This window comes from Mustelus asterias, chromosome 23 (assembly GCF_964213995.1).
Source record: "Mustelus asterias chromosome 23, sMusAst1.hap1.1, whole genome shotgun sequence".
In the NCBI taxonomy this organism is placed as follows: Eukaryota; Metazoa; Chordata; class Chondrichthyes; order Carcharhiniformes; family Triakidae; genus Mustelus; species Mustelus asterias.
Window position 1 is genome coordinate 31,199,937 of NC_135823.1, and position 14,214 is coordinate 31,214,150.

At 47.7% G+C, this 14,214-nt stretch overlaps 1 protein-coding gene across 4 annotated transcripts in view; it reads right to left on the bottom strand.

Moving 5' to 3' along the window:
• The window catches only part of shmt1 (serine hydroxymethyltransferase 1 (soluble)), a 43,688-nt gene that overhangs the window by 25,046 nt on the left and 4,428 nt on the right, over positions 1-14,214 (bottom strand). The window contains exons 1-5 of one of the 4 annotated variants that reach the window (XM_078240192.1): positions 11,876-11,932; positions 7,859-7,978; positions 4,377-4,522; positions 2,939-3,054; positions 2,317-2,477 (exon numbers count right to left, since the gene is read on the bottom strand). In XM_078240192.1, the coding sequence (XP_078096318.1) occupies positions 2,317-2,477; positions 2,939-3,054; positions 4,377-4,522; positions 7,859-7,945 (510 nt within the window). In that variant the 5' untranslated portion in view covers positions 7,946-7,978; positions 11,876-11,932. Of the gene's footprint in view, positions 1-2,316; positions 2,478-2,938; positions 3,055-4,376; positions 4,523-7,858; positions 7,979-11,583; positions 11,933-14,214 lie in introns of those variants that run through there. The other 3 variants (XM_078240194.1, XM_078240195.1, XM_078240196.1) reach the window with 3 other exon arrangements.

Consider the following 14,214-nt stretch of genomic DNA (forward strand, 5'->3'; position numbering starts at 1 on the left):
GCATCTTCGATGATAAATTAACTCCCCCAGGCCCAGATGAGATGTATCCCAGGTTATGAAAAGGAACCAGTGAGGAGGTAGTGGAGGCTCCGGTCAGCGTTTTCCCAATCCTCGGTGCTGAGGAACTGGAGCACAGCTAGCATTATGCTGTTCTTTTTTTAAATAAGGGAGGGATAGGCTGAGTGCTTATGGTTCGGTAAGCCTAACCTTGCTACTGGGTAAATTATTGGAAACATTTCTCAGGGACATATAAATCCGTCATTCAGATTGGCACAGATTCATCAACGACAAACAGCAGACAGTTAATTTGTTAATGACAGACTAATTTGATGTAATGTTTTGAGAAGGTAACAGGAGGATCAGTGATATAGTCCACACTGATTTTTGACCAGGTCTCACGGGGCAGATTCATCAGAAAAGTAAAAGCCAATGGGATGCAAGGGAAAGTGGAGGCTGAATTTTTTGTTATTCAGTCATGAGACATGGGCGTCGCTGGCTAGGCCAGCATTTATTGCCCATCCCCAGTTGCCCTTGAGAAGGTGGTGGTGAGCTGTCTTCTTGAATCGCTGCAGTCCATGTTCTGTGGGTTGACCCACAATGTCGTTCGGGAGGGAATTCCAGGATTTTGACCCAGCGACTGCGAAGGAACGGCGATTATATTTCCAATCAGGATGGTGAGTGGCTTGGAGGCGAACTGGTAGGTGGTGGTGTTCCAATGTATCTGCTGCCCTTGTCCTTCTAGATGGTCGTGGATTTGGAAGGTGCTGTCTAAGGATCTTTGGTGAATTTCTGAATCTAAAATTGTACAGGGTGATTGTATAGGGTAATCGGGCAATTGCTGACAGGGGTTTCTGTGGCAAGAGGGCTGCTTGCAGTACTGTTTTGTAGGGCTCAGTACTCGATCCCTTGCTCTTCATGGTGCATTTCAAAACTAGGGGGCTACTTTAGAACGTTGCAAGTGATACAAAAAATGGTCATGCGTTTCAGAGTGAGGGGGAACATTGCCGACTGCAGGAAGATAGGGTAGATAAAGGGCAGCACAGTGGCACAATGGTTAGTCCTGCTGCCTCACAGCGCCAGGGACCTGGGTTTGATTCCAGCCTTGGGTGACTGTCTGTGTGGAGTTTGCACATTCTCCCCGTGTCTGCGTGGGTTTCCTCCGGATGCTCCGGTTTCCTCCCACAGTCCAAAGATGTGCGGGTTAGGTGGATTGGCCGTGGTAAAATTGCGTCTTTATGTCCAAAGAGGTGTAGTTAGGTGGATTTTGGCCTGAACTACATTCGGTGGTAGTGAATTCCACACACTCACCACCCTCTGGGTGAAGAAATTTCTCCTCACCTCAGTTCTAAAAGGTTTTTTATCCTCAAACTGTAACCTCTAGTTCTGGACTCCCCCTCCATTGGGAACATTCTTTCTGAATCTACCCTGTCTAATCCTGTTAGAATTTTATAAATTTCTATGAGATCCCCCCTCACTCTTCTAAACTCCAGTGAATATAATCCTAACCGACTTAGTCTCTCCTCATATGACAGACCTGCCATCCCAGGAATCAGCCTGGTAAACCTTCACTGTACTCCCTCTATAGCAAGGACATCCTTCCTCAGATAAGGACACCAAAACTGCACACAATACTCCAGGTGTGGCCTCACCAACACCCTAGATAGATTTAAAGTGTGATTGGCAAAAGGTTTATAGGGTAATTCAGGAGATTCTCTTTACACTCGGAGCGTTAGTCAAGAACTCCATGCATTTAAACAATACTTTCGATATGCACTTGAAATGCCATAACATCCAGGGCTGTGGACCAAGAGCTGGAACGTGGAATTAGACTGGATACTGGCGTGATCGGCTGAATGGCCTCCTCCTATACAATAAATGACAAGGTTCTGTGATTCTAACTCGATGTGAGTACATTACCTATTTTCACACATTTCTTAAAGGAAGTCACAGTGGATTTTACATTTCGAGATCCCAGTGTGGCAAATGGGAAGGAGGTGAGTATCACTTCTCAAGTAGAGTCATGCAAGCTTTGTTATGATCTGGAATGACTCCCCTGAACAGGGTGGAGACAGCAGATTGATTGCAAATTGTACAGATACCTGAAAAGAAAAGAATGTCCAGGACTCTGGAGAAAGGGTGGAGGGATGCGTGGGAATAGGATTTATTCAATAACTCTTTCAAAGAACTGGCACAGGCGTCATGAGGCAAACGGTTTTCTACGCTGTTGCGAGATTTCTTTCGAATTGAAAATAAAAGGACAGTGAGTGAAGAATAGACTGTGAGTTCAATATTGAGTTACCTTCCAACCGCTCCTACCTTGTATGGCATGGACTCAAAGAAGATGGACGTAGCGGAGATTTTCTTCTTATCCGTCATGAAGCCGTGGGTCAGGTGGCCACCATCGGGAAGGTCTAACCCCATGATCCTCCCATGAGGCTCCACGAGAGCCGTGTAAACGGCAAAATTTGCTGGGGAGCCTGTCAAGCCCAAGCAGAGAGAGAGAGTGAGAGAGAGAGAGCGAGATAGATTACTGACGCCCTTTCCAAATCTCCAACCACATTCTCAGGCAGCAGATGCTAATACTAAATGATGTCAGTTCAATCCCAAGGTGCTCTTTGCTCCAGAGAAACACCACTAGTGGGCAAGCAAGTCACTCAGCTGGCCGATCTCTGCCAAGGTGACATGAGGCAGCTTGGTTGAAGGGGGGTGGGGTGGGTGGGGAGGGGGGTGGGCGGTGGGGGGTTGTTAGTAAAGGCCCCCATCTCCAGCCATGCTGGAAGAGACAGCTAACACTTGATCTCTATGCAAATATGTAAAGCAAGAATTCTTGTAGTTCTAACAGGTTCTGTGCCCTCTGGATGAGCTGCTGCCTTCAACAGAGTAGGGGGAAAATCTTGGGGTAATTAGGGGGCAAATGAGTTATACCTCCAGAGCTTACCCGAATATGGCTGAACATTGACTCCCCATCTCTGTGGGTCAAGGCCGTACAGATCCAATGCTCGTTTCTGGCACATTCGCTCCAATTCATCTACAAATTCAGTGCCACCATAATACCTACAGAAACAAGACGGCCGCTGCATTAAACAGGCCGTGGGACCAACAAGTTAAAAAAGACTTACTGGAAAACCATAAATACTTTATCTTGGCACTCCTGCAGGAGCAGTATAATAATCCGAGTCACGGTACACCTTACATTGCACCTTTATCATTTCACACAAAGGGCAGTGCAAATCTGAAACTCTCTCCCCAGGTTTGTTACGTAAAATCATCAAGGGATAAGGAACTAAGGCAGGTCAATGGATTTAAGGTACAAACCAACCAGGATCCAATTAAATGGCAGAACTGGCTCAAGGGACAGAATGACAAAAGACTATCGAACAGAGAGGTGTGATTTGGGTAAAATTGCAGATTGTGTCAGAAAGAGTTGGAGAGTTTAACAATGGTGATAGGGAAATGGTGACAATTCTATTCAGTCCCGTGAATGACAATGGAGAACACTGAGAATTGGGACCAGAGTAGAGAGAGAGAAATCATCAATTTTGCAGATTAAGATTAGTTTTCCCACCTAAAAAGAACTCTTTAAAAAAAGCCATTACAGTGGCTGCACTCCTAACGGCCAGCCTTCAGGAACTGTAGGCCTCGTAGGACTGTCCAGTGAACGAGAGGAGCCAGTCCAGTTCCATTTCCATGTTAAAAAACGGGGCCGGTTCCTGAAATGAGCCCAAAACATTTGGTGAAGGAAAACGCCTAGCACAGTACCTGAACTGGCGAGTTCTCCACCATTGTAAGCTCTGTTAACAATTACTTCACTAGGTTCAGAGTACAGCACTTAAATTGGTTGTGATTGAATTGGGCTTGTTCAGGGTAACATTAATGCTGAGGATAAGTATTGAGCAATCAGAGAGTCAGGAGACGCTGTCACTGCCGTTTAGGTTCCAGGACAGTAAAAAGGGGGGAGAAAAAAGGATTGGCATTTATATAGCGTCTTTTACAATCTCAGAGCCATCCCAAAGCACTTTACAGTCAGTGAAGTACTTTTGGAATGTAGTCATCATGGTGATGGAAGTGTTGAAAGCTGAAAACAAACAAATAAAAGGAGTCAACAGGTGAAATAAATGAGTTAAAGATAAACTCATCCATCGACTGTTGCTTTGATAACACTCTGGTGTAGCACCATGGGACATTTACTAAATCAAAGGTATCACGTATAAATCCAATTTGTTGCTGTTCCACGGCATTTGGGAGGGCTGAAAGATTTGACTTGTAAATCGTGTCCCCCAGGCCATCGTACTTTCTTTCATTCCAAGAAAGGCGCAGTCACGTGTCAGAGCAAAGAATGAAGTTACTAAAGACAGGGGTGAGTGCTGATTACGCACCTCTGGCCCGGATATCCCTCTGAATACTTGTTGTTCATGCAGGAGCCCAGAGCCTCCAACACGGCTCTGCTTGCAAAGTTCTCGGAGGCAATAAGTTCCAAGCCCAGTCTCTGGCGACTCTTCTCTTTCTTAATGATCTCGTACACCTGGCAGGGGAAAAGAACATTTTTAAAATCTCCCTAAGTGCTGTTTCTCAGCACAGGTCAAGGGTTAGTAACCCGTCTTGCACAGAAATAAGGTCTCATTGTCATCAGCTATTGTAAATCTCTCTTAGACTGGAGTCCCGAAATCAGGAGACGGAATTCAATCTAATTTTCTCCCCCGCCGCATTCTCACCACTGCTCCTGAGCCCGAGGCATGTTATCCAATTACAGCATGCCTGCTCTCTTAGCAGAAGAAATAGGAGCAGAAACAGACCAGACAGTCTCTCGAGCCTGTTTGACCATTCAATGAGATCGTGGCTGAACCTCTACCTCAACTCCATTTCTCTGCCCTATTCCTGTGTCCCTTGATTTCTTTACTGCCTAAAAATCTATCGAACTCAACAACTAAGTACTTGCGGTCCTCTGGGTTAGGTAATTCCAAAGATGCCTGGCCTTCTGAGCGAAGAAACTTCCCTCACCTACGCCCTGAATGGCCGACGCCTTACGCTGTGACTATGATTCCTGGTCGACATCTTGTCCAGGAAGACCATAAGACCATAAGACATAGGAGCGGAAGTAAGGCCATTCGGCCCATCGAGTCCACTCCACCATTCAATCATGGTTGATTTCAACTCCATTTACCCGCTCTCTCCCCATAGCCCTTAATTCCTCGAGAAATCAAGAATTTATCAATTTCTGTCTTGAAGACGCTCAACGTCTCGGCCTCCACAGCCCTCTGTGGCAATGAATTCCACAGACCCACCACTCTCTGGCTGAAGAAATTTCTCCTCATCTCTGTTCTAAAGTGACTCCCTTTTATTCTAAGGCTGTGCCCCCGCGTCCTAGTCTCCCCTGTTAATGGAAACAACTTCCCTACGTCCATCCTATCTAAGCCGTTCATTACCTTGTAAGTTTCTATCAGATCTCCCCTCAACCTCCTAAACTCCAATGAATATAATCCCACGATCCTCAGACGTTCATCGTATGTCAGGCCTACCATTCCTGGGATCATCCGTGTGAATCTCCGCTGGACCCGCTCCAGTGCCAGTATGTCCTTCCTGAGGTGTGGGGCCCAAAATTGCTCACAGTACTCCAAATGGGGCCTAACCAGTGCTTTATAAAGCCTCAGAAGTACATCCCTGCTTTTGTATTCCAAGCCTCTTGAGATAAATGACAACATTACATTTGCTTTCTTAATTACGGACTCAACCTGCAAGTTTACCTTTAGAAAAGCCTCTCAGCATCTACCACCAAAATATTTTGTTTTCGTACAATCACCTGAACTCTTCTAAACTCCAGAGAATACAGTCCATTCTACTCAGTCTCTCCTCACAGGACAGCCCCCTCCTCTGTGGAATCAATCTAGTAAACCTTCATTGCGCCTCCTCAAAGGCAAGTATACCCTTTGGTTAAGCAAACTAAAACTATGTCGAGTACTCCATGTGTGATCATACCAAAGTCCTGTATAATTGCAACAATTACCTGACTCCTATGCACCAATCTCCCTGCAATAAAGGCTAATATACCATTTGCCTTCCTAAATGTTTATTGTACTCATAAGTTAACTTTGTGATTTTGTTTGTACAAAGACACACAAATCTCTGAATGTCATTTACTCTCTCTTTTTAAAAATATTCTGCTTTTCCAGTTTCCTTACCACTCCAACTACCATCTTCTCGCCTAACCACTTAACTGGTCTATATCATTTTGAAGTCTCTTTGTGTCCTCCTCACAGCTTACTTCCTCACCCAGCTTCACATCATCAGCAAACTTGTGTATATTACAGTTACTCCTCTCATCCAGATCATTGATATAGATTGTAAACAGCTGAGACCTAAACACTAAGCTCTCAATGTTCCATTAGTTACAACCTGCCACCCCAAAAATGATCCTTTATTATTATTCAGGCTATGGGCCAAGTGCTGGTAAATTGGATTAGGTGGGAGGTCAGGTGTTTCTCACGTGTCAGTACAGACTCGATGGGCCAAAGGGCCTTTTCTGCACTACATGATTTTATGATACTCCCTGTTTTATGCCTACCTTCACCAATGTTTTTTGCCATTTGTTATTTCTTAATTCCACCCATTCTGATTCTATATCCTAATTTTCTGGGCTAAGAGCCTTTCTAATGGCCTCCTTTAATCCTTTATCACCCCATGTAAAGATGCACTTTCCCAGAGTTCATTTGTGAACACAGGAAGTTTTATTAATAAGAGAACGACAACCTCATGGCTGCACCGAACTTGCCCAAGAAGACTCCACCCCCTGGGGTGATAACCCACTCTGAGTCCCAATTGGTCCCCCAAGCCACGTGACCATTACTCTGCTGTGTTGCCCTTTAAGGGACAATCACCACAAATCATCACCCCCTACTGTCCTTTGCCACTTTGCCAATCTTTCCTGAAAGTTGCACACCCTCGAATATCAAGTTCCTAATCCTGGGCAACCTTCCAATCGAGTCTCGGTAATGGCGACAAATCAAATCCATTTATCTGAATTCCTGCCATGAATTCATTTACCTTGTTACAAATACACCTTGCACTCAAACATAGCACATTTAAATTTAATTTTTGACTATTTTCCCAAACATAGCCTTTGTCGCCGTTTCCCTATCACCATTGTTAAACTCTGCAACCCTTTCTGACACAATCTGCTATTTTACCTAAATCACTCCACTCTGCTCATTAGCCTTGACATTTGTCGTAAGACTTATAAATGTATTTAGATCTGAAGTTTCCTACTACCCCCCACCCCAACCTGTTGCTTTGAAGCCATATCTACTCTACGTTACACAGACTATAACAGCTCAGAAACAGGCCATTCAGCCCAACTGTTCCCCATGTTGCTACTTATGTTCCACACAAGCCTCCTCCCACACTGCTTCAAATAACCTTATCAGGATTTCCTTTTAATCCTTTCTCCTTCATTTGGTTATTGAGTTTCTCCTTCAATGCTATTTGCCTCTCTGTGGTAGCATTTACATTCTACATTCTAAACACTTTTCAGAAGTCTTTCCTGAAATTCTTATTGAATTTATGAGTGCTTTTCCTCTATTTGTGACAGTGGGTTTTCAGCCACGCTCAAAACGCCCGACTAGTGAACCCCTTCATAATGCTGAGAGCCTTCCTCAGGTCAGCCCTCAGACTTCTCTTTGCTACAGAAAAGAGCCTCAGCCCGTTTAGTATTTTTAATTTGAACCTCTCAATTCTGGTACCTGAAAACGTCCAGTCTGTGCTGCCCGGTACCCGCTGTGCCCACTGACAGTCCATTACAGTTTTGAGAAACAAATCACTCCTTAAAGGAAAATTGGCAACATAATTTTGCATTTGTTTTCCTTACCTCGGGGTCATTGGTGCTGAGGGGCTCCACCAGCATTGCAGCGTGGGATTCCCAGTTGCTTGAGGAGTTACCAATGACAATTTCCATGATTGAAAGTCCTTTTTCCGGTCAGGATTTCTGCTGCATTAAACGCAAAAATAGCACAAGAGAAATGAACGAACCTGGAGCTGGCTTTGGTCAAGAACTGGTGTCCTCAGAAATGCTTAATCGCCACTCTAAACAATGTTTCAACAATCCTGCATAATCATTCACAGATTGGAGGCCAGTTCAAACTGCACTTTGCTGCTCTAACAGTTGGATCAAAACCAAAGAAGAACAAGCAGTAAATAACTTTTAGATGTCCTTCTTAAATTGTAATGTTTCACAATGCAGAAAGAGGCCATTCAGCGCACCGTGCCAATGCCAACTCACTGAAAATAGTTACCAACAAAGTTTGTTCCCCTTTCCCCTCTGAAACTCATATTTCCAAACAAGGTATGAACCCTCTCTTAATGATTCCAGACGCCGGTCACACAAAAGACATAACAGGGACAATTTACTACTTTAAAAGGTGCACGCTAGCACAGTGGTTAGTACTGCTACCTCACAGCGCCAGGGACCCGGATTCAAATCCGACCTCGGCTCACTGTCCATGTGGAATTTGCATGTTCCCCCCGTGTCTGCGTGGGTTTCCTCCGGGTGCTCTGGTTTCCTCCCACAGTCCGAAAGATTTGCTGGTTAGGTGGATTGGCCAGGCTAAAATATCGCTTCGTATCAAGGAGACTGGCAGGCTAAATACATGGGGTTACGGAGATAGGGCCTGGCTGGGATTGTGGTTGGTGCAGACTCGATGGGCCGAATGGCCTCCTTCTGCATTGTAGGGATTCTATGATTCTTAATATAAATTGTTGTCCTTGTAGGAGTGTAATCAGATGCAAATTTGACAGCCAACCACATGAGAAGACATTAGGGTAGCTGACCCAACGCTTGGTCAGGAATTTAAGCAGCATTTAAGTTTAGGCTTGGATGGATGAAGGCACAGCCTCCAGGCACAGGACAAAGAAGAGAAGGGCAGAATTTGAGGAACGTGCAATTCAAACCTTTCATTGTCACCGCCAAGCTAGTAAGCGTCACTTCGACAAACAGCGGAAGCCACAGTGCAGAGTTATAACCAACCCTAGCTTCAGGTCTTGCATAAGCTCACCAGCCGAAATACCGTCTATAATCGTTTCCTCCAAATCTAGTTTTGGTTACTTGAAGCAAAGTGGCAACAAGAGCGCAACTATTTTGACAAGCTGCCCAAGTGCGATTTGGAACAAAGCGTGCTTTGTCTCAGCACTCAAACCCCTTGTGGTCTAAATTGCTGTCACACTTGCACCAAGTTGCTTACTTACATTTCCAGCAACAGCCTTCCCAACAGAAAAGACGTTTTGCACCAAAGTTTAGGATGGATACAATGCAACACTTGACATGCATCATGTAGAATCCCTGCAGTGCAGAAGGAGGCCATCCGGCCCATCAAGCCTACACTGACAACAATCCCACCTAGGCCCTATCCCCGTAACCCCATGTATTTACCCTGCTAGTCCCCCTGACACTAAGGGGAACTCCAGCATGGTCAATCCACCTAACCAGCACATCTTTCGGACTGTGGGAGGAAACGGGAGCACCCGGAGGAAACCCACACAGACACAGGGAGAATGTGTGAACTCTCTCTTACAGACACATTCTAATTTCTCGTCTAAACTTCAAGACTCTCCAAATAAAACCTTCCCCCTCTTCTCAGCACCACTGAATCTCGTCACAAAACGACTCCTCACCAATGGTGCTCCTTTCCCAGCACCTCAGCCAATTGCCCACCCCTCATGGGTGAACTGCTAACCCCAATTCTGTTTTCACTTGACAAACATCAGTAACAAGCTTGTATTTACATCACACCCTTTGAACTTTCCAAGACATTTTAAAGCCAATGAGTTATTCTGTTAGATCATCAGAAATTGCAGCGAGCTACCGGAGTCAGGAAAGAAAGACGTTTCTCCCTAATGGCCCTGGAGTTTTATCCAATTTTGATCTCTCTCAGGCAGAATGGGTCGTAGATATAGATATATAACATACTTTGTATGGTGATTCTCCATTCCTGTTTTCCATGGACAGTCCACAATTAAGGTGCCATGATCTGGACAATGTCCCCGGAAGAGTCCCAAGTTCACAAAATCTACACCCGAATGAACATCCTACATTAGTGGGTGCATGGGTTCAGATCGGAAGTCAAGTGACCCTGAGCTGCCCTGTGGTCAGTCAACAAAGTGGACAGAGATGTGTGGCAGGCCATTGGTGAGGGAGATGGCAATCTATTGTTTTAAATTCTGCGCCCTTTATGCATCACATCATAGGGTATACTCACAGGGACTTCAACTTATGTAGAGATTGTGCTCATTGGCTGCAGAGCACATGGTCCACCAACCGCACAACTCCTGTAACCCCCACTCTATTCCTCGATGGTCTCCAGATTATATGCAAAATTCTTGTGAGTTTTGGTTGAAGAGGGAATGGCCCTGGCGTCAAGCCGTCCCGGCGATACCCAGACAGTAGAGTGTGCTCCACGACCGCAGACGGCATGGGTAACCGTCAGACTGTATCTCCCCAGATTCAATTCAGAAAAACAGTCACCCTACAACGTGGTACATAAAGGACTGCAGTTGAGAGAATCAAAGAATTGTTACAGCACAGGAGGCCATTCAGCCAGTCACATCCATGCTGGTCCTCTGCAAGAGCCACTCCCCCCCTCCCCCGCCCTTGTCCCTGTAGCCCTGCTCGTTTTCCCTTTTCAGATACTGATCCAATTCCCTTTTCAATACTAAAATGGAATCTTCTTCCATCACATTATCAGTTAGGTCATTCCAGATCCTAACCCCTCAATGCTTGAAAAGGTTTTCTCTCATATTGTCATTGCTACTTACCCTCAAATCTGTGCCCTCATGTTCACGACCCTTCCAACAACCATGAACAACTTCTCCCTTTCCACTCAGTCCAGATCATTCCTCATGTTGACCATCTCTGTCAACTCTTAACAGGGGCACAAATTGGATAGGGCCGAGAGGCCCTCTCCTGCCAGTGCCAGTCACTGTTGGTACACAATGGACGTGCCACGTGTCCAGACTGGACCATCCAAAAGTTTCTGAAACTTCATAGACTCATAGAATCCCTACTGTGCAGAAGGAGGCCATTCAGCCCCTCGAGCCTGCACCGACACAATCACACCCAGGCGCTATCTCTGTTATCCTTCATATTTATCCCACTAATCCCCCTAACCTACACACCGTGGGACACTAAGGGGCAATTTAGCGTGGCCAATCCATTTAACCTGCACATCCTTGGACTGAGAGAGGAAACCGGAGCACGTGGAGGAACACAGACACAAGGAGAACGTGCAAACTCCACACAGACAGTGACCCAAGGCTGGAATTGAACCCGGGTCCCTGGCGCTGTGAGGCAGCAGTGCCAACCACTGTGCCAGCATGCCAATCACCCACTGTGCCATTTTAACGTGGGCTCCAGGCACTTTCTGTTCAGGAAAAAAAAGTCGCCTGCTTCAAGTAGGGCAATGAATTATCTTTATTCACTGTTGCTCTGCCTTGCATCATCAGCACACTGCACAACAGTTTCCTGATTTTTCTTTGTTTATCTGCACTTGGCTCAAGGTCGGGCTGTACCCTTGCGGGAAGAAAAAAAACTTTTATTCCAACCTAAAAAATCCAATTGAGATTTAATCCGATTCACGGTTCTCACATGAGGGACACACAAGATCCAAGCTGACAGGATGAGAAGACCTTGCACCCCCAATTTGGGCTTGATCAAGCACGCTGTATAAGTTAAGGTTGCAGTGGCCAGGGGCTGACCCCCTCCTCCCAGCCCCTCACTGATGGCAATGCAGCCCCGGCGGCTGCAGCGCTCCGGGACAGGGAGAAGCTGCATTGCTCACACACCGACCCCCCGCTTCCCACGCCGCTTTCCCCAAAACCGCGCTCCGCTACAAACCTGCCCGCCAGCACTCAACCTGGAGCAACAAGCTGCCGCTCAGAGCCCGCACCAGCCAATCAGCCCCCCGCCCCACTGCAACCAATCAAACCCGACAATAGACATCACTGTCACCAATCAGAAATAGAACACCACTCACTGTAACCAATCACAGAAGGGCAACTGGTTACCAACCGCCAATCAGGAATGAATGAACTCTTTTGGCTTGCAGCCCTTCAAGTTGCACAGACACAATCTCAAACCAATGGGTCATTGCCCGGAACTTGTGTGGCATGGTGGCACAGTGATTGGGGCAGCATGGTGGCACAGTGATTGGGACAGCATGGTGGCACAGTGATTGGCACACATGGTGACACAGTGATTGGGACAGCATGGTGACAAACTGATGAGGGGCAGCATGGTGGCAGAGTGATTGGGGCAGCATGGTAGCACAGTGATTGGGGAAGCATGGTAGCACAGCGATTGGGACAGCATGGTGGCACAGTGATTGGCACACATGGTGACACAGTGATTGGGACAGCATGGTGACAAACTGATGAGGGGCAGCATGGTGGCACTGTGATTGGGACAGCATGGTGGCACAGTGATTGGCACACATGGTGACACAGTGATTGGGACAGCATGGTGACAAACTGATGAGGGGCAGCATGGTGGCACAGTGATTGGGGCAGCATGGTAGCACAGTGATTGGGGCAGCATGGTAGCACAGTGATTGGGGCAGCATGGTAGCACAGTGATTGGGGCAGCATGGTAGCACAGTGATTGGGACAGCATGGTAGCACAGTGATTAGGGCAGCATGGTGGCACAGTGATTGGGGCAGCATGGTGGCACCGTGATTGGGACAGCATGGTGGCACAGTGATTGGGACAGCATGGTGGCACCGTGATTGGGACAGCATGGTGGCACAGTGATTGGGGCAGCATGGGAGCACAGTGATTGGGACAGCATGGTGGCACCGTGATTGGGACAGCATGGTGGCACTGTGATTGGGACAGCATGGTGGCACCGTGATTGGGGCAGCATGGGAGCACAGTGATTGGGACAGCATGGTGGCACCGTGATTGGGACAGCATGGTGGCACCGTGATTGGGACAGCATGGTGGCACCGTGATTGGGGCAGCATGGTAGCACAGTGATTGGGACAGCATGGTAGCACAGTGATTGGGACAGCATGGTGGCACTGTGATTGGGACAGCATGGTGGCACAGTGATTGGGGCAGCATGGTAGCACCGTGATTGGGACCGCATGGTGGCACAGTGATTGGGACAGCATGGTGGCACAGTGATTGGGACAGCATGGTGGCACCGTGATTGGGACAGCATGGTGGCACCGTGATTGGGACAGCATGGTGGCACTGTGATTGGGACAGCATGGTGGCACAGTGATTGGGACAGCATGGTGGCACCGTGATTGGGACAGCATGGTGGCACCGTGATTGGGACAGCATGGTGGCACCGTGATTGGGACAGCATGGTGGCACCGTGATTGGGACAGCATGGTGGCACCGTGATTGGGGCAGCATGGGAGCACAGTGATTGGGACAGCATGGTGGCACCGTGATTGGGACAGCATGGTGGCACCGTGATTGGGACAGCATGGTGGCACAGTGATTGGGGCAGCATGGTAGCACCGTGATTGGGACCGCATGGTGGCACAGTGATTGGGACAGCATGGTGGCACTGTGATTGGGACCGCATGGTGGCACAGTGATTGGGACAGCATGGTGGCACTGTGATTGGGGCAGCATGGTGGCACAGTGATTGGGGCAGCATGGTGGCACCGTGATTGGGGCAGCATGGTGGCACCGTGATTGGGGCAGCATGGTAGCACCGTGATTGGGACCGCATGGTGGCACAGTGATTGGGACAGCATGGTGGCACAGTGATTGGGACAGCATGGCGGCACAGTGATTGGGACAGCATGGCGGCACTGTGATTGGGACCGCATGGCGGCACAGTGATTGGGACAGCATGGTGGCACAGTGATTGGGACAGCATGGCGGCACAGTGATTGGGACAGCATGGCGGCACTGTGATTGGGACCGCATGGCGGCACAGTGATTGGGGCAGCATGGTGGCACTGTGATTGGGACAGCATGGTGGCACTGTGATTGGGACAGCATGGTGGCACAGTGATTGGGGCAGCATGGTGGCACAGTGATTGGGACAGCATGGTGGCACAGTGATTGGGACAGCATGGTGGCACTGTGATTGGGACAGCATGGTGGCACTGTGATTGGGACAGCATGGTGGCACTGTGATTGGGACAGCATGGTGGCACTGTGATTGGGACAGCATGGTGGCACTGTGATTGGGACAGCATGGTGGCACTGTGATT